Source organism: Zonotrichia leucophrys, chromosome 6 (genome assembly GCF_028769735.1).
Source record: "Zonotrichia leucophrys gambelii isolate GWCS_2022_RI chromosome 6, RI_Zleu_2.0, whole genome shotgun sequence".
Classification (NCBI taxonomy): Eukaryota; Metazoa; Chordata; class Aves; order Passeriformes; family Passerellidae; genus Zonotrichia; species Zonotrichia leucophrys.
The window spans coordinates 21,271,621-21,299,233 of NC_088176.1; the positions used below are offsets into that span (position 1 = coordinate 21,271,621).

A 27,613-nucleotide genomic window follows, 5' to 3' on the forward strand; every position below is an offset into this window, starting at 1 on the left:
GGAAAGAGGGGACAGCACAGCTTGAGGGCGAGTTCAAAATAAACACCATGAGAACACTGGTCCTGGGCCTTACCCAAGGTTCACCAAGCCCACTGTCTTGTGCTTGACTGTGGCTGAAAGTGAATGCCTACAAAATGTAAGAACACACAAGCATGAATTATATTTGTGTATATAATAATAACAATAATAACACTCTCCCAGCTTCCAGCTGCAGTTTATAAGCTTGCTGACCTGGATGGAGTTTCTAAGTATTTGGTAACCCTGAATGGATTTCTGTCCCTCAAACATTTCCACTTCAATGTCTATAGGCTTTTACTCTCTGCAGCACCCTGTGGCAAGTGTTACACAGCTCATGTAAACCCCTCCCTTTCTTTCAGACCTGATTTCTACTGACTTCATCTGATGCCCTCGGTTCTTGTACTGGAAAATAAAAGGAAGAGACGTTTTCACTGGAACTCTACATGGGTCCCTTCAGGTGACACTGGTTTTGTGATTGCTGTAAGCAGATTTAAGTCTGCCAGAGCTGTAGTGGGGACAGTTCCTCTCACTTGCACCTTCTCCCAGGTTGTGTAGACCCTCTTGACAAATGTGTATTTTCTGAATGAAGTGCCACTGGGGAGGCAGTATTTTTCCTTCATTTTGGTTCCTTAATATAATTTGCCAAACTAACATTCAAAATACAAGTTTTTATGCTGATAGTGGAAAGCAGTGAAGTACTAATGTCATGTCGCATCATGATGTGAATTAGGGATAGTGTAATTGACAGGTGAGGAGGTCCCTTTTCCTCTTAGCACATTGCAGCAGATAATGCTTTCTGTTTTAAGAAGTTGCAGTTCTGCTTTTGCTTATGTTGACTGGAAGTTTTCCCCCTGCACAAATGTGCACTCAAAGTAAATCTGTATATAAAGACACAATACAGGCAGGCAGGAAACACTGCAACAAGCAACACTGACTCCACAGATTAAAAGCACTTCTGTGATTTGACAATGCCCTTGAAAAAAGTTTCTACCTAATTCATTCCTTGCACTGAGGTAAGTAAGTCATGCTTACAAGATCACTACCATGCCATTGGTGGCATGGATGCCCAACTGGCTCAGCTTCACTCTGTGCTCTTCCCTTCCCTGCCCCTGGTGACACAATACTCTCCCAGGATGAGCAGTATCTTCAAGAGCAGGTACTAATTTACAACAGGAGCAGCTTTCACAGCTGTGGCTTTGTAGGACAGATGCTCAGAGGCATGCAAAACATTATCCTGATGGGAGGATTCCATTAATCTTGCTCACATATGTCTAATTTTGCCCAGCCTAAAGCCATTAAGATGCATTATTTCACTCACATGAATTTCAGATTTTTCAATGCTGTGTCTTCAAAAGGTTTCCAGACTAAAACCTACTGTAATGTGAATGAAGTATAAATTATAATGAAATATTAACTCATATAAATACCTATTAATTTTTATGGTGAACTTCAAAGCAAACAAAGCTCCTCCTCCACTGCTCTGCTGCTTTGTGAGGTATAAAGATTGTCCTAGCACTGTTAGGTTTTAAAATGTGATTTCCTATTTGATCTTTCACTGATCAGTGGAGCTCTTTTGCAACACTTAGGAAAATCTCAACAGTCAAACTGATGTCTGAAAGGATCTTAAATGTGCTTATTTTGCAAAGCACTTGTGTACAGTGAAATAGGGAGGGATTTCTACATTCTTCTAAATGCTAGGCAGAATCAGCATTCATGTCATAACCTCTGAAAGAATGAATAAGGAAATGTGGTCTGGAAAGGAAGAGGTTCAGCTCCCAAGTCACCATTATATTAGTCTTCTAATAACCTTGCAAGTCTCTTACAGCAGAGAATAAAATGATCAGAACTGATGTTTCAAATGCAAACAAGCAAGCAGAAATGTATTTACTTAATCTGTCAGGGAATCTTTTAAGGTCAACTAATCAATAAATCCAACCAGCAGCAAAGGGCAAAACCAAATTTGATCATCACTTCATGGTTCACCACAAGGTAACAAGCTAATTTTAAGGCAGAGTGTGGTAGCATGAATTTCAAATGCTGTTGCTGTATTAAAAATCACATTGGTCTAAGTACTGTTTAACTGGTGACAGGAAAACTGACATCCTCAAAACATCTTAAAACAAATTTGTATCAATTAGGCCAAGCCCCTGATGTAAGCTAAATGTCTACCTGATATTAAATCACAGGTGATCCAAAGCCACTGACACAGAACTGATTTGGGATAATTTGGAGTGCAAGACAACTGAGGAGTCCAACTTACAAAATGCTTTGAAGACATGACATAGTCTTTTTAACATTCTCAATATACTACATGATATACATTATCTTTTTGAAAACATATTTAACAAAAAAAGACTCGTGGGGTTTGCTGACCCAGGCTGCAGAAGTATCACAAACATTTATTCTGATGGTGTGGGTCTTGTGGCTGACACACCATAATATTTAGCAGACCAGAAATAGAGGAACATTTCTGTAGGAGTGCCTGGGCTCTTAATAAACTGTCCTTGTCACATCATCAGGCCTGAAACTGAAACACTAAATTTTTCTTAGGAGAAATGCATGTTAGAACTCTAACCAAACTGAGAAAGATTATTATGTTACACTCCCAAGTAAAAGGGACTCAAGCATCCTTTACAGCTAGATGCAAATATTGAACTTGCCTCTGGCACGAGCAGAAACCAGGGACAAACTTGGTCTGTCTTAACCACTCCAGTGGATTCATCCAGTAGGACCACTCAAGGCACAGCAGTTCCACCCTGTGCAGTGGTAATGGTGCTGCTGTTGGCTGTGCTGGTTTTGGAGGAACTGAGCTATCAGAATTAATCCATTTATCATTCTCTTGGCCATTTATGTCTATGCATAATTGTCTTCATTTTTGTAATGTGCACTGATCATGGGAAGTTGTATGTGCACAGCTGTTCTGAAGGATGAAACTCACTCAAGTGAATGTAGATGGGGTTGCCTGTTCAGCAGTCCTTCCTTTGTTCCAGTCCTTCCTCTGCCGTAGCTGAGCATCCAGGTTTCGCAGGTGCTTCAGAAAACCACGGTTGGGTGAAATCCATCGATGCTCCTTCACTGTCTTGATGGCTTCAAGTAACGGGAGGTGGTGATTTATCATGAGATATGCTAAGACTAGAGAAGCTGATCTGCTTACTCCAACTGCACAGTGTACCAATATTTTGGCTAGTAAAAAAAAAAAAAAAATGCAACCATCAAGAGAAGCAATACAGTGGATGAAGTTTAATTTAAATGTTTTCCTCTTCTGATAAATCACGTGAACTGCTAATTAGTTAGTCTAATTTGCCATTGTTACAGTCACTTGTATGAGAAATGCCATGAGACCCAAACTGATTCCGGAAATACTGGTAAATCAAAGAAAACCCTCTCAGAGTAATGAAGCTGTTGTGTTTGGACCATGAGGAAAAGAAGACCCATTAGTTTCAGCAGGTTGGCTTATGCAAGGAAGAATGCTAAAATCTGCTTCTTGGAGGCCCAGCCTTGCAGGCTCTGTTCACACCAGAGACTCATCTGCAACCTAGGAACCTCTTTATACAGGTGATTGCAGAAATCAGGACATTAGTCTTTTTATTCATTTGTTCTTGCAATAAGACGGTCTCAAAGGAGGGTGTCCATTCCCAATCAGAAGCATGTTTTTGCTTCTCCCCTTTGGAATGAGCTTTACCTTTCAAATAATTTTCTGTCTCCTCCCCAGGCTCTCTCCTGCACAGTTCATCTATTTTGTCACATCAGCTCTAGTCAGAGCTATACCCACATACACAGCACTGCCTTCTCCTGCCACCCACCGCACAGGTGACCAGCACCTGGCAGGACACCATGCAGTGACTTGTCCACCACTGAGCTTTGTGGAGCTGACCTGTTACATGAGGTTGCTGACTCGCATCAAAATGTGACCAACAATAATTTCATACCTCCTGGTGTGTTCAAGGCATTGTGGATAAATTGTGCAGCAGAGAAAAAGAACTGGCTGATATCAAAGCTTGGCAGGTCATGGGCGGGTACACCATAATAATCAATGGTTGCTCCATAAAAGTCCTGGCCTCCGTGGCTGTATGATGTGCCATGGGCAGCATTTAAAACATGGGTCACACCCATCTTCCACAAAACAAATCTATTGTTTGCTGTTACTCTAAGGAAAAGACAAAGACAAATCAAGATGGGTGCAGTGATATTCACAGAGCAGAAGCACTGAGATTGCATCTCCCAAACCACTGCTGGAGGACCAGCCTATGCATCGATTCTAAGGGCTAATGGAGAAGGGAATACCAGCTTAGTCATAATTTTATCTCGGAAATCGTGCTGTCTGCAGCGTAAACGACAGCAATTAACAAAACTATGAGCTGTCTAAAGCCGCACCCATGAGGCACACTAACAGAAGGTATGGCAGAGGTGTGTCCATAAAGCTGTACTTACAGGTCCCCTAAGAAGAGATTAGGCCATACTTCATCAACGTGATTGCAAGAGGGCCGCCCAGTGTTCAGGAGCTGCTCTATTTCCTTGAGGGAGGGGACATCCTCCGGGCATGTCCCAGCGCCTTCAGGGTCCTGGGTGCCCGGCGCCCCGGCGCCAGCCATGCTGAGATCCGGGGCGAGACGCCGCTCCCTCCCGCCGGCCGGAGCAAGGCACAGAGCGGCACAGGGGCGCTGCCAGCCCCGCTCGGTGCCAGGGGGGCTGCGAGACGGGCTGGGGCAGGTGCGGGCAGCCAGGCATGCCTGTCCCAGGGCTGGCCGCTCGCCTCTGCCCTGCCCCGACCGCCACAGCCGCTGCAAACACATGCAGGTACCAAACCGGGCATTGCTGGGTCCAGCCTGCCTCTCTGGGCTCGTCTCCAGAGCCGCACTGTTCTGCCACGCAGCAGCCTTGTCCTTGTGGCACAGCCCCTGCCCCCAGGACACGCACTAACCCTGTGTGACTGTCCCCAGCCGTGTCTCCACACAGCCGTGGCAGTCAGCGCATTCACCACTAGCAATTAAAACCTGATACAGGAAAAATAGCAACCTGTCCCAGTAACAATTGTCCGTCATTTAATCAGAGGTGAAAGGGTCAGAAACACACCAGCAGGTATTTCACCAGGAGGTTAAATACCAAGTGGATGATGATGATGCCTTGCCTGTCACTGATAATCCAGGAAAACTTATTTCTTGAAGCTACTGTTTTTTTCCCAAAGTGAAATTATCTGACATAACTGTACTTTATATTTTTAATATTTTCTGTTTCAGTCCTTCACTGGGTTTATACAGTACACCTGCCACACATTCCATGATACCTCCCTCTTCTGTTGAAAAGAGAACAAAAGCCAGGAGTGTAATGGTTGTCAAGTGAAACTTGTAAGTCACTGAGTTGGTTTATCTAGGAAAGTCTGGCCAGCCATAAATTGGAGACTCAGTATATCAAACTGTAGTATTAGTGGGTCTTTTCAAGTACAGCAGTGCCTGTGCTTCTGCAGAATGACTCATAGCAGGGGCTGCAAAATTGTCAGTGGAGCTACAAGGCAGAAAAAAAGAAATGGTGATGCTTTTCCTCTGTAAGCCTGGCAATCTAGGAGAGAAGGCGACCCAAGAGGAGAAGCTTGTTGCTAAGAGTTTCCCCTGTAGAAAAAAAGTTCATGAATAGAAGGAATTCTTGGTCAGGTCTGAGCCACCTTCATTCCATATGCATTGATATACTATTATGGATTTGCTTTATTTTATCAAGAGATGTGTGAAAGTTCACACGACTGACCTAAGTATGCTTCAACTGAAGTACAGAGATTGTGAAGAAATTATAAGGCAGGACTTGATCTGTAGAAAAATGAGATTACCAAAAACCCCACCCCAAACCCAGAAAAAGGAAAAAACATTATTTAAATCAACTAGCACTTCTAGTGAAAGATACCCCCCCTTGCCATGTTGTATTCTTTGCTGAATAAGAATTTTCATAAGCAATTAATTCTCTGTTCAGCAGACGCCCTTTTTTTTCTGTGTAGGTCCTTAACATTTGAGATAGATTATTTCAAATTATTAAATGCTAACAATATTACTTAATGACAATGTTTAAGGAAAAGAAAAAAAGCCCATTACATTAACACATCTAATTTTCCTTTGCTCTATAATATATTGTAACCTAAGGTAGTTGGGAATTTTCAATATAAATTTCCTTTCTTTTATTGCATTGTCAGCCTGAATATTAAATCAATATAACTATTTGAATTGAATAAATTGTTTTCAATCTAAAGATACATCAGTGTTATTACACATTTAACATTCTTTTTTTCCTTGGAAATCCACAGTTGTTTTAAAAATATCTGTAGCATATAATTTGTCACAAATTCTCAAGCTGATTTGTCAGCCCTGGCACTGCCTGTCAAACTTACATCAATGCCTTCATGTCACATGGCATGAAGTGGCATAAGTCAAAGTGACAGAATGAGGTTTATTGGAAATTTCTGTTAAATAAAGCACCAACTATTTAGATAATTCACCCTTTTAAAGAGCATCAAATGTTAGCAAGGAGAAGTAGTTTTCAGTTTTGAAGTGCAACAACTAAGCAGCTATTACATATCTAAGTGTTACAAGTTTTAAATTATGTTCTTTACTTTTCTTTGCAATCTTATTTAGTAATTTTCAAAATATTTCCTAGATGATGAAATTAGAGCAGAAAAATGCCATTAGCAGTGATAACTTGAGATAGAAACTGACCATCAAGCCTTTTCCAGTGCTGAGGTTCACAGAAGCAGAGATTAATTAGAGTTGGAAGGGATGTGTGGAGATAATCCAGTCCAACCTCTCTGCCAAGGCAGGGTCACCTAGAGCAGCTAGCACTGGAACCATTCGGGTGTGTTTGGAATGTGTCCAGAGGAGACCCCATGTTCTTGCTGGGCAGCCTGTTCCAGTGCTCTTCCAACCTCCACATAAAGAAGCTCTTCCTCACATTGAAGTGGAACTTCTTGTGCCTTTGCTTAAGGCCATTGTTCTTCGTCCTGTCACTGGGCAAATTGCTTCTGCAAACCAGCCCAGCAGCCTCCACAGCCAGACCTGGACTGCTCTCCACTCTATATGTGTCTGCCTGCCTGCCTGCTTCACCTTTGCTCTGGATGCAGCTCTTGGCCAGGGGGTCCCTGCATGGAAACCTGTTGCTGGAATAACACACCTTAGGACCTGTAAACTTCAGATAGTCCTGGAGTAATATGTATGTCTAAATCCATCTCATTTTCTAACCCAGACTTCTAAAGTCTGGAGACTGAATTTGGAATGTAACATTTAGGTGGATTGCTGGTTTTGCCACTGCACAGGGAAGCAGGGTTAGGAAACTTCTGTTTTGGTTTCCTTCCTGGAATGTGGTGAGCTGGTAGACCCTAGTGCATGTTTATATGTAAAATATAACAACATAGCCATAGCACTGTGAACAAAGCAGCAGTTTCCTGGTACCTCTCCTGAAAAGAATGAGATCCCAAATGGTGACCTAGCTTCAGGGCACGTGCTTAAGGCTGTCACAGTGACTATTCTATGATAAGACAGCTCCATAGCCTGCTACAATTGTTTTTGCAGCAATTTTTAATTTTCGTTTCTGCTTATTTTTACATTTTTGGTTTAAACCAGTTGTTCACATAGAAGCAAATGCAGCCATGTATTGTAGGTTGTACCAACTTGGCACTTGGAAGTGTGCAAAAAGTTGTGATTGACTGGCAGTTGGTGGAGATGAATTCATGTAAAAAACAGTAGAGAATGCACATAAATAGAGAAGCGCAAAATCTCATTTAACTTACTTGCCTTGCCCTCCTGTAATTTTGTTTTCCTTGTCAGATACATGCTAGGGGTTTTTGAATATAAATATGTGTAAGTAAGAAAAATTACTGGAGTAAGCAAAATTACTTCAATTTTAAACCAGCTTTATTGATTGATCCATTATAAACAGGAAGACAAGGTCCATTTGATTTTTTTCAGATTTACATGTTTGTGTTTGTCACTGGTGGATTCAGATTCGTCAGTTTTTCATTTAGTGCCTTAACGGCAAAGAAGGAAAACATTGCGAGGACTGAAATTGCGCTTGATTCCTACATTGTTTGCAGATGCTGCTAAACTGGCAAAAACGGAGGAACACACCCTCCAACTTCAGCAACTCATTTTGGGAAACTACAGATCATTTAGTGTAAAAAACAAAAGCGGGACAGAACAGACTGCATAGAGATAAGCATCTTTGAACCAAGGCTTGTGGAAAGGAGCAGATGTTCTCACGCCTTCTGAAATGTTCTTCACAATTTCTCTTCTGAATATCAGGTAGATAGACAGTCCATTACAATTGAGATAGCACAAGAGTGCATATTTGCATAGGATTGCTTGATGACTCGACAACTTGACTTAGCTTTGAAGAATTTTGAAATGCAAATTTTCTTGTTTCACTATTAGCAGCATATAAACTTTGCAATACATTTTTTTCTTTTTTTTTAGAACAAGGATCCGACGGCCACTTTCTCTGAAAAGGCAAAAAGGCAGTGTCATTAACTTCATGGATACACTGGCACCTCCTTTTTATTTCAACTGAAGCTACAACTTAAGATTTTTTTGGACCTCATAGTAATTACATCATCAACAAAACAAATTCTGACTGTTACTCAAACAGTTGCAAAGGGCTGGCATCTACCCCAGACAGTGGGTATCCAAAATAAATTTATTTCTGGAGCAATTTGCTTCTCGTTTGTCTGTCTCCTTCTATCCCCTCCACCTGTGCTGTTTGTAGGCTATGGAGTTCCCAAAGTTACGGCGCCATGCTGAAGCTTTCCTAAATCATGTGTGCTGTTCACATCTGTGCTGTGGATCCCCGCGCAATGACTGAGCGCTGCCGGCCAAGTGCTGACAGCCAGTTTTATTCTTTTTATACAGACATCAGGAAAGAACAATGGTGCAACTGAAATGTTTTGTAACTACTGCCTGCTATGGGGCCTGACAGTACGAGGGCCCTCTAAGTTTCCTTTGCTATTCTGTCCTGGTGTACACTTTGAGTTGAAGGATGGCAATATTTGCCGAGCCACCGATTCCAAACCTCTAGCACGGCTCGAAGCCCCTCCTGGCAGGGGCCCCGTCCTTCCGTCCCGTCCCGCCCCTTCCGCCGCCGCCTGCCGGCGCTGCCGCCGCCGCTTCCGGACGGGGGATGGGGGGTGGCGGTGGCCGCCGCCGCTGCCGAGGAGAGGCACGGGCAGAGGCACCGGCAGGGCGCGGAGGAGCCGCTGCCGCAGCGCCCAGGGCCGGCGCGGCGGCCCCGCCGCTCGGCGGCAGGTGAGGCGGGGCGAGCCGCGGGGCCCTTCCCGGGAGGCCCGGACCGGGGACCCTTCCATCCTTCCTTCCCGCGGGGCCGCCCCGCAGGCGGCAGCCCACCGGGTCCCCATCGCTGCCCCCGCTGCGGCGTCAACCCCGGAGTGCGGGCGGGCCCCGTGGGTCTCGGGCGAAAGGGCTGCCCCGCCGCAGAGGCTGTGCGGGAGGAGAGCAGCTTCGCCTGCCGGGGGGCGGACGAGCCTCCCGTGCTGTGTGTCCGCGCTAAAATCCGCTCCGCCGTGGTTGGCGCGCCCGCCCGGCCCGGCACATCGCTGGCGAGCGTGAGCGCCCGGCCCGGAGCACCAGCTGCGTGCTGGGGCCGTGTCGCCGGCGGGCTTCGCGCTGAAGGGGTCAGCCCTTGCGCCCGGCTGTGCCGCTCTCGGGGAACTTCGCCGGCCTCGTTAGGGGAGGCGTGTGAAGGTGTGGGACGGCACCGAGCGGCGCCGGGGCAGAGGGGCCCTGTGCGGTTTGTTGTGGGGCCTGGGGGCAGAGGGGACCCGTGCAGTTTGTGATCCCGCGTCAGCCTCCGCAGCGAACAGATCGTTCCTGGAAAAGATGCTTTGTGTCAGTCTTACAGTCAGATAACGAAACGGTTGTAGCGGTCAAAATAGATATTCTTGTTACTTTTTAAAATAAAATTGGTGTGTTTTCTGAGGACAAAATGTTCAGTTTTGAATAAAGATGCTGTTGAGTGTGTAGGATTTGATTATTAAGAAGGCAGCATGGAACAGTGCTGTTGCTGGTTTGCATGTGTCCTCTTCGAGTGTCAGGGTTAAATGGTGGGGTCTGCCTGTGGGGAGAGTGTTTGTGCAAGTTCAGGGCCTGAGCATAAAGAAGTTGAAACTACTGGAACTGTTACCCACTCAGTCTCTTAAATCTATATTACTGATGCATTATGTGGACTTAGACACTTAGTTATGCTGATTGCTAAAAAACCCCAACACTTCAAAAAGGTAGCTTTTTCCAGCTGCCTAAGTTAATGGAAGAGGCAAATGAGAAGTAGTGTTAATGTTAGTGTTTGGAATAAGTTGAAGTGGTCTCATGGTTTTGTATTTGAGGCTTCACTTTGCAAAATTAATTTTATAAAAATTTTTTATGTGCAGTGCTCATTCTGTGTTGTAAGATGACTTGATGGCAAGATTCAACTTGATAATGTCTACTGTGTCTCCACAGAGCTCCCTTGTGCAGCTGGACACGGTGTCTGTGCCTCCTCCACAGAGCAGCTGATCATGCTGTGCTCTGGAGTGGCAAGAGCACAGAAGACATTTCCTGGCATTTAAGTGCCCCTCCTGTTTGGTAGGGGGTGCTTCTTGCTGAATATCAGAGGTAAGGAAATGGCTGTGTCTTTTTCTTCCTTTTGCTTTCTGTGATGTAGAAGAAAGGTGGAACTAACCTGTAGGATTAGTTTGAAGTGATTTTTATACCAGGTGAAAGGAATTTTGTAGTTTTGTAAGGTTTTGTTGTGTAAGTAGTGCTTAGATGTGAAGAAAATGTCCTGTACATTTGTAAAGCACAAGAATTTTAAATTATCTTGTTTGCTCTTCTATGTGGTGTTGTTTTTGCTGGCTGGTTGGGGGTTTATTTTAGTAGGATACTATAAAAATACAGGTTGGCCTAGGAACTGTAATCTTTTGAGTTCTGTAGTATCGCTTTTTTTTGTACAGAGCATGCTTTTGCAGCCCACTTAGCTGGTTGAGGTCCACTAACCATATTACACTGTGTATGTTTGTTTGATAATCACATGCCTTTTAGAAGTATTTTTATTTCTTCCCTACTTTAATGCATCTAAAATGAGGAAAGCTATTAGATTTTCACTAGACCAGAAAGATCAGATTGTAAATAGTTGTGGAGAGTAAGATGAAACACAGTTTCACTTCAGATATTGTTCTGGTATTCATTTGGATGGAGAGTTTGTTCATGTCTTCTCCTATCTCCATTGTAAGATGAGGGTGTGGGAAGAAAAGGGGAGAAAGAAACTTGAGTTGTTACTCCTAAGTTGTATGGGGATAAAGAGCAGCCAACGTTCTGTCACAGAAGGGATACACTGCTTGAAACCAGAAGAAAAATATTTGACACTTGATATTTAGCATGTAAAATGTTCAAGAACTTAGTCAAATAGTAGTGAAGTACTGTGAATGGCATCCTAAGATAAGTGGTGGAGTACTTGATCAGTTGTTTAAAAATCACTTGTGTGTGCCTTGAATTATGGCAGTAGTATAAAAATGTGTTTTGTTAGCTGGTTAGTAGATTAGGAGCTGAACTGCTCTTAGTGTTCATTTGAGTATAACACAACCTGTTTGGCTTAATGAGGTGTGAGAGTCAGGAAGCAGTTTGTATTCTGTTCATTTTGATGGAATATGTAACTGTACTTGGTGCTTCTTAAGACAAACATGTTTAACTTTCAGGACTTTCTGTAGTAGCTGCTGTCACTCTTACATGGAGGTGTCTCAACAGAAAGACTCTGCTAAGAATATACAGCTAATATTTGATCCACAAGCTGCACTTCAATAAATAACTCTCAAAAAGCTCATCTTCCTTGATGGCTTAAAACCTAAGACTAAGCTAGTGTTACTTTGAGATTTCTTATCTTACCTTCATACATAGCACTAAGACCTCTGAGTACAGTTAAGCTACTGCTGATCATCTCACTTATGATACCTAAGTCACTATTTAAAACTCAATGCAAGTTTTACAGCAATATTTATGCATTTGAAATTATTGTATTCTTGCTTCAGGAAAATACCATATGTTGTCTCATGGTGGGCATTGTGCTGTGTTTGATCAATTTTATATGTAGTATGGTAGCCATTGTATTTAAAAACTTGAAAACTCATGTATTGTTTTTGCATGTGTTCTTTCCGTCCTTCTGCTTACAAGACACCTCCTGTATTATATGTATCTGGTGGCATTTAGGAAGTAAGGACTCAGCCACTGTATGCTATATGGCAGTGAAATCTTTGGTGCTATTTGCTTTAAATAAGCACTGAAGAATTTAGAGTTTCCAGGAAGAGCAGGTGACAAGCTTCTCATGTAAGTCAGTCAGCAGAGTAGCTGAGCCTTGTGCTGCATAACAAGGCAGTGCTGTGTGTTCTTTTTCCAGCACAGCATTGCTAAGTTGGTGTGTGACAGTAGCCTTATTATTGCAGGCTGGCTCAGCACATGTTTTTGTGTAGCTTTTTTGTGCTGGGGAACCAAGGCCACCAACATGGGTGAAGTGCAGCCTGTGCAGGGAACAGCCTCTCCCCTGAGGTGTGGGATGTGCTCCTAAGCCAGCAGACCCAGTGAAGGGGGGCCGAGTTGGGATGGCCTGTTTTCAAACTGCAGCTTGAAACCTTCACACAGAAATGTAGGTTAAATCACTTGAGATCTGGTAGTTGTTCAGGATCCTTCCTAAAATTGCTCTCCAGGATGGTGGGAAATGAATCTAGGGGGGAAAAAATCAAGGGGCAAGGCTCTCCCATGTACCTGAGGGCAGGTGGTAAAGCAGTCATGGTGCCAGTAGAGATTTTGCATATGTGTCTAGAATAAACAAAACCGGTCAGCACTCTGCTAACTGCTGCAGACCTAACTAGGTTGTTTAATCCTTCAGCTCTGACTGCTCTAATCAAGTTTGCAGCCTAATGTTACTGTGATATTAATGCTGCTTTTCCTTGGCTAGGGTAGTGATAAGCAGATTCAACTTCCCACGTTTTTACCTCAATATACAGTCTCAAAGTCTGTAAGCTAAGAAAGTTAGGGAATTAATGGTTGACTGGCAGCAGTTCAGTAGATGGGAACATGATAGAATCATGGACAATCATGTTGAGGGAGGTTAATTTTCTCTAGATATACATCTAGGAAATTTTGCTGTCAGCTAGGGTATAGTCAGCCTCTCAGAGGCATCTTATTTCTTAAGATGCCACTGCCAAATTGTAGGAATGTTTATGGCTTACAAAGTAATGTTTTTCTTTTAAAAAAGTAAATGTTTATGCATATACAGTTTATATGCATTGTGCTCATGCTGGTAATTGAAAGGCTTGTGCAAGAAAATGGGACACACATTCTGTTGACAGGCTTGCTAAGTGTTAAGTCACAGTACCAGGAAAATAATCCACTAACTAGCTACAGACATTGCTGATGTCAGGGGAAAAGTATATTTTACCCTCTGACGCTTAGGTCTGTGCTTGCTTTGTGTTACTCATGTGTGTTATTCATCATTAAATAATGTTACCCATTATTTGGTTCAGTGATAAAACTAGTAATATGGAAGGCAAAGTAGTTTCCAGAGCTGTTTCCTTTCAGAAGAGAGCTGCAGTTATCTAGGGGACTTGGCCTCTGCTGCGTTATTCTTACATAGCAGTCTAGTAGTGTAAAAGTTATGCAGCATTCTTCAGCTTCAAAAAGGAGCAGGAGCAGTTTCACACAGGGCTCTGTACTGTATTCCAGGTGTTCCAATTATTAGGGAGAGTGCCTTTTACCCTTTAAACCACACAAGTGTCACCAGTTGAGTAGTCTGAAAGGGAAGGCGGTTTCAGGATTTAAGAAGTTGCTTTGTCATTGAAACATGAGTTTACTTGTTGCTGTTGAGATGAAATTAGCTACCTGCTCTGTGTAATAATTTAAATTTGTGTTTTGTGGTCATTTCTTTGTCTTTTCCAGTTGGTTAAGTGTACTTTTGTTGACAGTGTTTAAAAACAGAGCAGGTCCTATCAGTTGCATCTTGAGGTTAATGTAGACTTTCTCCCACGTCCAGCCCATAGTGACCTTTGATGGGTGTGCTGATTCAGAGTTGTAAGGTTACTTTTATTACACCTTTGATAAGGGTTGATTTTTATTCCAGCAATGCCAGATGAAGGAAGACTAGGCTGCTGTTAGGCTACTTGACTTGTAACAAGTGGATAGAATTCTCTTAGGTTAGGGACAGTTTCCTGCCTTTGTCCTCAGAAGCTGCTTTGGTTAGAAGACAGTATCAGTAAGTTGAACGTGTTTGTGTGGGGAGTTTACATTCACTGCTTTTAGAAAACCCATGATGATTACTATGTTATAAAACTCACTGTGATTAACAACTTCTTTTCTTTTCTGTATGTGATCTGTTTTTCTGAGTAAAGAAAGCTGGAAGTTCAGTTTGACAACTCAAGTTTGTTTATTTTTACTGGATGTTTTGGATTAGTATAAGAACAATGTTGATAATACACTCATGTTTTAGATGTTGCTCAGTGGTGCTGACCCTAAGTCAAGGAGTTTTTGATTTTCCCCTGTTCTGCCAGTGAGGAGGGGCAGAAGAAGCTGGTAGAGACACAGCCAGGACAGCTGACCTGAACCTGGCCCAAGGAACATTCCATACCTTGGAAAGCCCTGCTTGGTATATAAATGGAGGGGGAAGATTGGCCCAGAGGGGCCAACCACTGCTGGGAAACTGGCTGGACAAAGGTCAGCAGGTGCTGAGCAGTTGTAATGTACATCATTTGTCTTTCTTGGGTGTTGTTCTTCTCCCTTTTTGTTATTTTCACCGTAATTATTACTGTATTTTACTTTTTTACCATTATTAAACTGTTCCTACCTCAACCCCTTGGGTTTGCCTTTTTACAGTTCTCCCCCCCATCCCACTGCAGGGGGAGTGAGCCAGGACATTTAATCAAATTAAATATCATAGTTTATTTCGTTAGCTGTGTGACCAAAATAATTATTAGAGTTATTTTTGAGCTACACTTTCAGAAATAGCACAATAACATAAAAATGAGAAAACACCCTTTCATATGGAGAAGGAAGCATATAGCATATGCAGATATTCTAGTAGTTTGGTTTTTTTTTTAATTTTGGGCAACTATTTAAATCAAAGTGTTAAAGCTTACATACTTATTGACTGTATATGAGGTATTGAGAAATTTTAGCAATTAATTAAGTACAAGTTTTTCATATACAGTCAACTCCTGAGAGAATGTCTTCAGATGTATTATGCCCTTAATTATTTTAGAAGGGTAAGTGTGATTTGTGTGCTCATTTTTCTTCTAAAATATTGCTTTTTCACTGCTGGGAAATCTCATTTTGCAAATTGAATATTTTCTGACATAGTATAAAATACTTCGTGGTTCTGTTAGATGAAAGCCAGAAGAAAAAGTTGCATCCAGTAATTATATTAAGAACACCATAGGTACTGTACCTCCTGAAAAAAAAAAGAAGTGAGAAGGAAAGACATTCTGTTTTTGGAGGAGCTGTGCCCCTGAAAAAGATGCAGAACTGTGGTGAATATTCATGATGGATTTGAGTACCCGTTTACTATAGACAGCAGCTAAATAATAGATTAAATACACTGTTTCTTTGCTTTCATTCTGAAAGCCTTGAATGATGTATGTGGCAGTAGTGTATTGTAGTGCCTTGTATTTTCTGAGATTTGGTTGGCATGATTGAAGCATTTTAGTTAATTAGACTGTTTTTTCGAGTACAAAAGAGCTGTGAAATTGTAGCTGTTTCTTAGATGGTAGCTGTACATGAGCCACCAAATATAAATTATGCACAAATCCATTCTCTACTGCTGTGGGTCTTCAATATTGCATAAACACTTTAGTACTTTTACTTCACTGGTAACCTTTCAGAGTTCTGTCGTGTTCCACATAATGTCCTGTGGTTAACTTTTTTCTTGGTTGTTTTTCTGGTGACTTGTCACCACCATGTGACTAAAATGTTGCTGAGCTGACTCTCCTTCCTTCATGCAATATTCTAGAGTCAGGAACACAATTATTGAGAAATCTGTATGAAGAGAATCCCTCTCTTCTGTTTTTGCTGTGTTGCTATGCTATCTATTACCACATCCATTTGAAAAATGCTTTGAAGCTTAAACCAGTACTTCATTTCTAGTAATCCTATTTTTGGAAGCTGAGTATTTTAAAGGATTCACAATTCAGTAAGTATCTATCTTAATTATTGAGTTCAAACAAAGAAATAGGATGGTTGTACCATCATCATACAACTAGCATACTTCCGTTCAGTACTGTTGCAGATATCTAGACTTGGGTTTACTTGGAAGGAGTGGGGGAATGTCATGTCATCAGAGCTTCAGTAGTATTTTAAAACAGTGGGATATATTGGACTGTATTGAAATGTATTATTTCAGCTTTAATTCAGTTTTGTGTGTTTGCTGGCTGTACTTCCTCGTGTAGTTGATGAACTGCAAACAGTGGAAAAGTCTAATGATTAAGCTGGTATTTAAAGAGTAGTATTTGATTTTCATTGCCTAATGTAATTAACAAAGCAGGATTTATTTATTTATTTGCAACAAAATTAGAACAGTATACTGGATACGTCTAGGAAATATTCTGCTTCTTGGAAACTTTAGGTTTCTATTTAGGAGCAAATAAGATGATCCTAATTTAGTTTTTCTTGAACAAAAAAAAGCATTTTGTAATACTTCCCTTAGAAATTAGGTCTGTTTTTTAGATATCTCTTATGTAAAATGGCTTGGTCTAATTGAGCATCTAAAATGGCACAAGAGACACTGCCATTTCAGTGGTGTGTGTTGAACACTCTGGTGTTGTGTCTCTCTTGGCTGTGCAGCAGGTGAGCGTGAGTGGCGGATCAGGGGCAGGATGGCGGGCACTTCCCAGCTCTGCATTCGGCGCTGGACCACCAAGAACGTGGCCAGGTGGCTGAAGGAGGAAGGCTTCTGTGAGTACGTGGATCTTTTGTGCAACAGACACAGGCTGGATGGAATTACCCTGCTGACACTTACTGAGTATGACTTGCGATCTCCTCCTCTGGAAATCAAAATCTTGGGGGATATCAAGAGGCTGATGTTGTCCATACGCAAACTGCAGAAGCAGCACGTTGATGTCCTGGAAGAGCTGGGTTACACCAGCGATGGTCATGCTGGCACGGTGTGCCCAGCTGGTTCACTACAGGCGGGAGATTGGTTTTGTAATGGTGAGGTACCTCGGGACTATGATGGACCAATGACTGACTTGAATGGTGATCAGTATCAATATGCAAACGGAAAAAACAAACATGCCACACGAAGACTGGACCCAGAGTACTGGAAGACAGTTTTAAGTTGTGTGTATGTCTTCATAGTGTTTGGCTTTACATCATTTGTCATGGTGATAGTACACGAGCGAGTACCTGACATGCAAACATATCCCCCTCTGCCGGACATATTTCTAGATAGGTAAGACATTTTCTTTCTAAACAAAATAGTAATGTGATAGTTAAAATACTGGCTGTCCTTTATCTGTTTTCAAAGTCTCATATGCTCTCGAAGAAAGTTTCATGTGCTCTAGAAATGCCTCTGCAAAATAGTAATAAAAGTCTAGTAAGTCCTTCTGCTAAAAGAAATGTGGATCAGGTAGATGCAGAGATTTGGGTTTAGGGGAAAATAAATTGAGCTGTTGTTCTATCTAGTTTATATTTAGTTTTACATCTTAAACTCATTACAACGCAGTAATTATTTTGTCCATCCTTGCATTCTGGTAAAAAGTGTGATGGTCAGCTGGCATAGATATGCATGCAGCCATATGCATTTTCTGAAATCCAGTTTCTGCCATGAAGCTTAATGTGTCTTGATATAAAAAAAAAACTTTGGATGAAAGAATGTTTTGATCTGTGAGTGAGCAAGAAAACTGAAAGGGAACAGCATTGGTACTGTATTTTTACTGTCTTCCCACTGTCAGCTTGCTGAAGATGGTCTAGGGAAACTGAAGTTGAATGAAAAGGCCAGCATCTCTTTTAACAAGTTATTAAACCACTGTTGTGACTTATGCAGTACCTGCTCATTTTTTTAAAGAAAATATTTCACTTTAGACAAAGAAGAGACAAAATGGCAAAGGTCATTGACAACAGGTTTAATAGAGAATAAATGTTCCCTTTGAGAAAGAGCACTTGCACCATGGAGAACTTAACTGCCTAGGGAGTTTTAAAAGATGAGCTAAACTGTTATAAAGTTCAGCCTTTGTGATCTTCCTGTTCTTGCCAGTAATTTCCATTTTCATTTATGGCTTTCAAGAAGTCAGTAAGACTCTAATCTTTTGAGTAAGAGTGCAGAATCCTCCATAAATGTATATATAACTCATGAAGGACAGACCACATCCAGCAGAGTGGAAGAGGGCAGAGAGAACAGGAGCTGTGGCATTATTGGATTTTGTTCCCAGGGTGCTCCCTGGGTATTCAGTGGCCAGAAAGCAGCAGCTCACAGAACAGTGACAGAGGATTACTACAAAGCTCATGTTTGAATGGTGCTTTGCTACCCCTTTGTATTAGGGGGAGCACAAAAGTACAAGGAGCAGCCTCTTGAAATCTGTTGATCTGTATTTTGGCAACTGAAGAGTGGAAATTGTTACTGGTGCCTTATGAGTGCAAGAAGGTCTTAGATCTTTTGACAGGGAAGTCTGAAATGTTTTAATATAGTGATTATTACTGAAGTTTTGAAAACAATTTTTATTTTCCCTGATACTTTTCTGTGCAGTTCTGCTTCATTTCTGTGTTTAATATTTTTGGCCTTGCAGCATTTAATTCATTGCATTGACAGGGCATTCTTGCAAGCATAAGCAGCATAATTGACATGATGCAAGTTTTTGTCTGAATGAAAAAGGTTGTTGTGAAACAATAGTGGAGGAACACATCCTGTTAGTACGTCACATGTGAATTAAGAGAGCATACTAGAGATTTTCGCTTAGTGAAATCTGTGGAAACTGAAAGCACATTATTAGGAAGGAGATAACATAACTGAATATATTTCAAATTCTGTATTTCATTCTGTCTAGCAAAAGTACTTTTGACTGTAGTTTATACTATTGTCAGATGAGTGCAAATAAGTTTTGAGGTTAGAACCTTACATGCCCTTATTTTCAATAACTAGACTAGGAAAAAAATTAAGCCTTTGTATTAACTTTCTGCTTTGTCTTTTTGTTTTAGCGTCCCTAGGATACCATGGGCTTTTGCTATGACTGAAGTATGTGGTGTAATTCTTTGCTACATTTGGCTCTTGGTTCTTCTGCTTCACAAACACAGGTAGATTTTATAAAATCCAAATTAACTGCCCCTTTGATGCAGAGAAAAGACCATAACAAGAATTTATTATGATTGTTTAAGAAGTTCCATTCTGTAAGAATCTTGTCAACTCCTAGTATATGTCTGTTAAAATGGATTAGGGAGGATTTCATCAAGATTGATGGCTTGTGAATCTTTCAAAGGAGTAATCTGAATTTATAAGTAATTTCTTTCAGAACATAGGTATTTCAGAGAGTTGTCAGTATATACACTCATGCTATAACAGCTTTGTATATAAGAAAGTGCCACAGGAATGAATTACCACAGGATGTCTGAGCCAGCCTGGCAATTTGCTTTCACAGAGGGATAGAAAATGCTTTTGTGTGCCTGCGTATTTTAAGTTAAATTTTCACTGGTTCATTGATTTTACCAGTTTGCCAACAGAAGGTATGGGTGCCAAAGCTAGCACGGGAGTAGCTGCAGAGGTGGAGCTGTACCTTTTGGTGACAGTAAGCTTGCTACAATGTCTCACCCTGCCATGTGGAACCTTATTTTTATAGTACTACTTAATTGGAAAAAAGAAATTGTTGTGAAACTTGCAGTGATGATGTCAGGACTTAATGGGATTAAGTTGGGGTGAGGTGGAATGTTTCTATCATAACTTCCTTGATCTCAGTTCCTGTGTACTTTTCGCAGATCCATTCTGCTGCGCAGGCTGTGCAGCCTCATGGGGACAGTGTTTCTATTACGCTGCATTACAATGTTTGTTACCTCACTCTCCGTGCCAGGACAACACTTGCAGTGTACTGGAAAGGTAAAAACTTCAAGTGCTTTAAATTATTTTTCCTGTTTCTTTTTGTAAAAAAATACTTAAGACGTGATTAAGCTTGTTGCAACCATAGTGTTAGACGTGTGTTTTTTTAAGAACATCATGTTTCTCTCCTGTTTCCTTGTCCTTGCATTTATTGCCATAGGCAGGCAAACATCCCTAGGGATCCTAGAAGCACTTGCCACTCTGGAGAGTATATGGTTATTTGGGGAAGGGTGTTCAGAATGTTTCACACTATAAAACAGAGAAATTCAAAGAGGTGTGTGCACTTAAGCTACTAAATTCATAAAGAAAGACTGAAAGGGAAGTAATTGTTTCTTTGTCTTGTTTGTTGCATGGTTTTGGAAAAAAACCCAACAAACTATTACTATTTCACCCCTTCGTAGAAGGGATATTCTTAGAACGTGGGATTTTATGGTTTCTTCCTAACTTTTAGTTAGGAGAGGTTTGAGCTGAACAAATGGAAAGCTTGATAATAATACATTTGGGAGACTGAACACATTCAAAAAAAGGTGGCAGGCTCTGTGGGTAAATCACTTGCAACAAAATACTTGCTCTAAATTCCCATATTCATAAGAGGTAGGATGAATGCAATTAGTAATTGCAGTTGCTAATGTGACTCATTGCCACAGTGATATCCAAAGATGTACTAACCTGCATTTTAATAAAAGGTATTAATAGTATAAAACAAACATAGTATAATAGTATTGATGATACTATGATAAATAGTATTAAACAAACATAGTGCAGTACAGCTCACTTTAGGGATCTACTGTTTGGGCTGTGGAGTTGGAACTTAGTAAAGGTTAATATCACTGTTTTGCAGTTGTATGGCAATGTTTGGGCCAAACTGCAGCGGGCATTTGCAATTTGGAGTGGCTTTGGAATGACTCTGACTGGAGTGCATACATGTGGAGATTACATGTTCAGTGGTCACACTGTCGTCCTGACCATGCTCAACTTCTTTGTCACAGAATGTGAGTACAGAGTGTCAATACTCGTGTCCCTAAGAGTATGTACAGAGGTGTGAGAGTGTAAACATTTGAACGTCCTTAAGTATTAAGAATATCTGCTCCTTGACCTTCTCAAAAAGTTCAAAGTGTAACATTTAAGCAAACAAATACAAATTCAGATTGCTCTGCTCTTTCTCAAGTTTGTGACAGCCAAGTCACAGTGAGGAAAGGAACACCACCTCCTTCCATGGGGGAATGAATAAAGCACTTTTCAATGGACATGAGAGCCAAGAAATTAGAAAGGCTTCCTGGCTTGCTGCTGGGGGAATACTTGGGAAGATACTTAGGGTTGTCTGTTACTCTTCCCTTCCCCAGGTAGCTGCCACTGACTCCTGCCAGCCAAAACCTGGCGAGTTTTCTGTACATTTAGTATAATCCATAAAGCCAAGCACCAAGCCCCATGGCAAGTGAGAATATATGAAACAGCAGTACCCTTCTGTAAACACCAACAGGGATCTGATACATGTTTCAGCAAGCAAAGATAATTCGTTTGAGTTCAGCTATGATGTAATGACTGCAATCACAGTAATGTAGCTTTCATTACACCTTCCTCCTTGTAACATAGGAAAGACGATTTTTATTAAAAAGTTGGTTGAACAAAGAATTCTGATTTGCATTGTGCTAAACCATTTAAGGATGCTCTTGTTAATTCAGAAATGCATTTGTAAATGAAGTAATGAACTGATAGACATATATAACTTTTGTGGTTGCTTTTGTTGGATTTATTGGACCTGTATACAACATTTTTGAATGAAGAGAATAACTTCATATCATTTTTGGATGAAAAATCTGTATAAAAGTTTGGAATGTCTGGGCCTGTATTTTGAGACAGTCAAGGTTAATCACTTTCTGTTTTCTCCTAGATACGCCAAGGAGCTGGAACTTCTTGCACACCTTGTCCTGGGTCCTGAATCTCTTTGGAATCTTCTTCATTTTGGCTGCACATGAACATTATTCTATAGATGTCTTCATTGCCTTTTACATCACGACAAGGCTCTTTTTGTATTACCATACATTGGCTAACACTAGAGCATATCATCAGAGTAGGAGGGCAAGGATATGGTTTCCTATGTTTTCTTTTTTTGAATGCAATGTCAATGGTACTGTTCCCAATGAGTATTGCTGGCCCTTTTCAAAACCTGCTATACTAAAAAGGTTAATTGGTTGAAGACTGTGTGGGTGAGTTCAGATTTTTATGAAGCATTATGACTAAGGTCCTACAAGGCTAGCTACAAGGGGCAAGTCAAGTAACATTTTTCACTCCATGATCTCCTCCTTGCCTTGTTTCTTGGATTTTTAGTCATAAAATGGGGTTTCCATACTTTATAGGGATGTGTTTTGTTTTCTCCTTGTGAAAACAGAAAACAATGCAGGGATGGGTAAAGGCTATCAGTGAAGCATGAATATAAACCAGAATACTGTTACCCTTGGCAAGGTTCTGTGTGAATGTTTATGGAACATTAACCTGAAATATGTATTGAATATAACACACCCTTTACAGGTCCAGATAATCTTTGTTACCCGAGTGCCAGCCTTTACATATACTGACAAAAAATTTAAAACTTTATAAAGCCTTTCTTTGAAAGCAGTCATACATGTAATTTTTAAAACAAACTGTGTATATTTAAAAATTGAGGAGGTTTGTGTCATAATGAAGAAAACAGTATAGTTCCATGCTGAGAGGGTCTCTTAACTGTTAAATTACAAGACTTGACAGTATAAATGGTCTGCATACAGGTTGCCAAAAATGAAGGTCTGCCTTGTGGCTGTGGAGTGATGATATTTTTTTAAATGAGAACTTATTTAGTCTAGTCTATCAGTTGTCTGTATGGTTGTTCTAGCACTTGAAAGTTTTCCCTTTTGTGTTTAAATGAGTTACAGTAAGTGGAACATCCACTGAAAGTAAACTTAGCTTTAGTGAGTTTAAAGCCACAAAGTAACTTTTGTGTGGTCTTAATTGCTTTGTACCCAAACTCATGCATGCTTTTCAGGAGCAGTTCTTTAATGTTGGGAAAAAAGAACAGTTGTTCTCGTGTATCTTACTGTCCTGTAAATGGATGGGGAAATGCATGTACTAACTCTTTCAGGAATAGTAATAATAGTGAGTATTGGAAATAGTGCTCATGTTGATGTATGTTTTAGCACTCTGGTGTCAACAATATGGTGACTGTCTCTGGATATATATATATGCACAGTATGTTTGGTTCTATATATAAACACACAGTATATGTTTTTCTAACAACTATGAAAAGAGGCTAGTTCTTAATTTAAGTTGCTCATTTACTACCCTGAAAGATACCATAAACAGTTGAGTTTTGCTTGTTGAAAAAAAACCAAACCACAGCCCACAACAAAGCATCCCTCAAAACCTCAAAGCAACACTCAGTCCATAATGCATGAGCAGGGTCACACAAGGGTTGCTGGTCTCTTGGGCAGTGGATTGTAAGGGGACAATACTAATGTTGTCTGTAGAGCCTTGAAATTACATTTGTGCTAAATGAAAACTGATAGGTACAAAATCATAAAAATGGCATAGACATTTTAATTTGATTATTGAAAGTTCAAATGTGCAAATGTAGTGTAAGTCAGCTTTAGAAAGTTACACAAATAATTCCCAGCTTGGTACAAGCTGACTTAATGGGCACTTTGTACCTGTGTGTGCACAGAAATGAATCCATTTGGAATTTGCAAGGTTTTGTGTTTGGAGGCTTGTAACCTACTGTGGGCTACTCCTTGCTGTATTGTGTTCCTTTTATATACCTTGATTGTAGTAACTTGACTACCTTACACTCTTCATGGTATATATTATTTTTGTAACTTAATTTAGCTCCTATTCCACAGAAAAATTATGCATCTTGGAGTATCTCTGCCAACTATAATGAGCACATGTACACTGTACTATTACAGAGATTTTTATATTTATAACATTCCAATTTTTTAGCAAAATTGCAGATTTAATAATATATTGTTCAATCTACCATAACCTGATGGCTTTTGCCATCCAAATTGGGGGAGTATGCTTACACTTTAAAAAAAGGAGAAAATATTCTGAAAGATTTAAAGACTTGCCATTTGCTGCTCTTAACTTTCTGATTTCAGAAAGGCAATTTGAACATTCCTCTTGAGACTTTATAATGAAAGAGCTCTATTTGTTAACTTATATTTGCCTTTGCAATGCACACAGTTATGAGTGCTGTTTTTCTAAACTCTAGGAAACATCTGTTCTCAGGATGTGCAAGATTGTAATCTGAGTTATATGGAGAGGCATGCAATTAAACTTGCAAAGCAGTTGATTCTGAAAATAACCATTTGAGTAGTAACTGGCATAACTGCATCTAAACTGAAATACTGCAACTTACAGTATTCTGCAACTTACACATGCAGGAGAATTTTCAAGTACAGCCCAGTGTAACAATGTTTACAGAAAGTAAAGCTATCATTTCAATTTTTCTTTTTGTAATGAAGTTCATATACATTGAAACGTAAGGATTCTTTGTTCTAATTTAATTTTCAAATTCCTTTAAGTAAATTGTGTTTTAAATCAGCCTTGTCTATCATTGTTTTTTAAAAGAAGCTTGTTCCTTGTGCTGTTTCCCTTGATGCTAGATACCTAAGTGCAGGGTAACTAATATAAAATGGTTGGTTTTGTTAGCAATGGAGTGGATTGAAACATTGTCAGGGTAATTGTCCTCTACTGTTTTGGAAGTTCATTGTGTCTGTCTGTAAACATGCAAGAGGAAAGCTTGAAGGTGATAGAAGACAGAAAAATGTGATCTTGCTTGCAAGAGGGCAGAGGTCAGTCTGTAAGGCTGGGAATGTAAGCTTTATTGTTAATTAGATGAAAACAAGTTGCAGGTAACTAATAGGTTTAACATTTTGTACCTCCTTGTGAGTCAGTGTTTTAAAAGCATTTTGCTGCTTCTGTTGCTGACAAGCACTTCAAAGTAAAGGCAGCAGAGCACCTTGGGCCTTGGATTTATTGCTTAGTATGTTCAGGGACGTCTTCCTTTATGTTCACATGCCACCACTGCTCTCTTTAACATGTTGCACCTCTTTTGTGCTAAGTTGTCTTTTGTGGTCTGTGTGAGTGCCCACATAATTCATAAGAATAATGAATTAATTACTGTGTAATGCCAGCAAGTGCAAGTGTCTCAACAACATGAGTACTACGAAGTGCACAAATGAATCAAGTAGCAAAGTCTGAAATTAGTAACCATATATACAAAAGAAGGGAAGGGTCACTTTTTTGCTAGCTTAGCAAATTTAGTAATATTTGAGACTTGGCAATAGGGTTGAGCTCTTCCTAATAAGTTTGGGGATATTTGTGCACATACCTGCAAATGATAGACACACAGGCTCTTCTCCCATCCTTTTTCTTTGATATATTTGTACCTTATGACATAGTTTCTTCTAATAGCTTTCCTAAACCTTTTGCCTTTAATTTTTCATTTCTGAAAGATCCCTATAGTGGGTTATGGCATTACACCTGCACAGAATTAGACCTTCATAGATGTGGTTTTTAACAAATTCTGATTACACTGACAAAAACTTATGAAAGGATCTTTAAGCAAGGTTCTCCAGCTGATCTTGAACAATGCTATAGAAAGCTTCCATATATGCAATGTATCTGCATGTCCAGTGGCAAACATGGTAACACACAAAATGTCACTACAGAAATGTAGATAGGCCTGAAGTTTTTAAATGTCCAAGACTAGCAAGAATTGGATCCCATAAGTGCACTGCTTGACTTGTATGCTTAACTTCAAGCAAATTACTAAATACTTTTGACTTCAGTGAGTGTTACCATTTTATTTTAAACATTTTTTGATAAGGCCCAGTGCATACTGTGTGGTATCCTTCTACAGTAATGGGAATAGGTAATGTCACTTTCTTTTGGATTTTCTCTGATGTCTCCCCTCCTATCTACTGGGGAAGAAAACATTCCAATTTCAAAGAAATTTCTGCTTAACTGGGTTCTGAAAGAAGAAACTGTCAAAAACCAAAAGAATGAATACAACCTTGATAATTACATTACTTTAAGAAGCAATGGTCAGTTAAATTATTTGGGGGCAAAAAGTTATTTTCGATACAAGCATGTTAAATAATGTCATTTAGAATTACTGAAACCCTCTAAGGAGGATGAGAGCACAGGTTCCTATAATCTTCTTTTCTGTACAGCTGTATCTTGTGTAGTGCCAAAAAGAGAGTAAAGAGGAAGGAGTTGGGCTCAGACACAGTAAAAGTGTTTTGCAGCAATTAATACCTCCTTGCTTTTTAACCATTGCCTGCATGCTTAGTGCTAGACTTGTCCATAACTCTTTAGCTAGTTTTCTGATGTATGAAAGCCCTTTTGGTTTTTAAACATCAGTCATGGGAAAAAAAACCAAAAACAAACCAACAACAAAAAACCCAAATGTAGATGTTATGGACCTAGAGTGTAACAAAAGGAATGTAAACCAACTGTGATAGTTTTTCGTCATGTCCATGTAGTTCCTACTGAAGAGTTAGGGAGGATTTGCAGTAATCTACAGACAGTACCAATTTTTTTTTATAACCTTTTTAGAAATTTGACCTGTAACTGCAGATACCAGCATAGTCTTTCCAAGAGAGAAGTATATTTGACAGAAGTCCTAGCAGTGAGACAGCTTACCCTCTGAATTATTTTGTGCATTAGACTTCAACAATAAGGGTTAATTGATAGACCACTGGTTTATAAAATTATAAAATATAAAATATTTCTGATTTATCTTTGATCTTGTCACTATTCTAATTGAAACAGTATTCCTGGGGGAAAAAAAGTTCTTTGGAGTGAACCTACTGATGTCTTGTTCATTATATGAAGAAAACCACAAAAAAACCCTTACAACTCCTCAAAAACTACAGTATTGAACCTATTGAACACTGAACCTTCCATATAGCAGTATCCTGCAGACTTACCACTCGTGTCCTAACAAATTTGCAGTGAGTATTATGTACATAATTCAGTGACATGCACGTTTTAAAAGCCAGTTTGTAATAAGTGTGTGAGAGCTTAAGGTGATAAATGTGGAGCACAATAACCTGACTTGGTGGCCCTGACTGTGAAGTTAGAAAGACTAACTGTAACTTAGTTTTGCTCTTTCAATTTGCTTTTGTCAAAAAAGAAGAAATTTTGTCAAATTTGAGAAACCACAGACTGCATTCTACATGGTACTTAATAAGGATGTAGAAACCTGGCTTTTCACACAGATCTGTTACTTCAGTTTTGTCCGGACTGAGAAAATAGTGTTATCTAATGGCTAGAAGATATGCCAGTGAAGTGTAGAATACTGTAAATAAGTAAATATTGTTTTGATTCTAAACTCAGATTGAATTAATATATTGTTTTATATCTTTGTTGTGTTAAACATATTTAAAAATACTAAAATAAAATACTTGAAAGATGACAAATGCTTGATGTATTTTATATGCAAAATGATGGCTCATTGTTAGCACTGCGACTGTGAAAGTATTCC

General features: G+C 40.1%; 2 protein-coding genes across 3 annotated transcripts; one reads left to right on the forward strand and one right to left on the reverse strand.

Moving 5' to 3' along the window:
* Positions 1-2,731: 2,731 nt before the first annotated feature.
* On the reverse strand, positions 2,732-4,739 carry DUSP13A (dual specificity phosphatase 13A). The gene is made up of 3 exons (XM_064716191.1): positions 4,450-4,739; positions 3,948-4,165; positions 2,732-3,201 (listed from the first exon to the last, which is right to left on the reverse strand). Exons 1-3 carry the CDS (start codon positions 4,608-4,610, stop codon positions 2,957-2,959), a joined length of 624 nt encoding a protein of 207 aa, XP_064572261.1. The 5' UTR covers positions 4,611-4,739; the 3' UTR covers positions 2,732-2,956.
* A 4,398-nt stretch (positions 4,740-9,137) lies between these two features.
* SAMD8 (sterile alpha motif domain containing 8) lies at positions 9,138-27,548 on the forward strand. Of its 2 annotated transcripts, none has more exons than XM_064716184.1 (7): positions 9,138-9,287; positions 10,497-10,649; positions 16,854-17,460; positions 19,203-19,298; positions 19,974-20,091; positions 20,933-21,083; positions 21,983-27,548. In XM_064716184.1, exons 3-7 carry the CDS (start codon positions 16,886-16,888, stop codon positions 22,285-22,287), a joined length of 1,245 nt encoding a protein of 414 aa, XP_064572254.1. In that variant the 5' UTR covers positions 9,138-9,287; positions 10,497-10,649; positions 16,854-16,885; the 3' UTR covers positions 22,288-27,548. The 2 variants fall into 2 exon arrangements, with proteins under 2 accessions (XP_064572254.1, XP_064572256.1); XM_064716186.1 differs by having other exon boundaries at positions 16,857-17,460.
* The last annotated feature ends 65 nt before the right edge of the window (positions 27,549-27,613 follow it).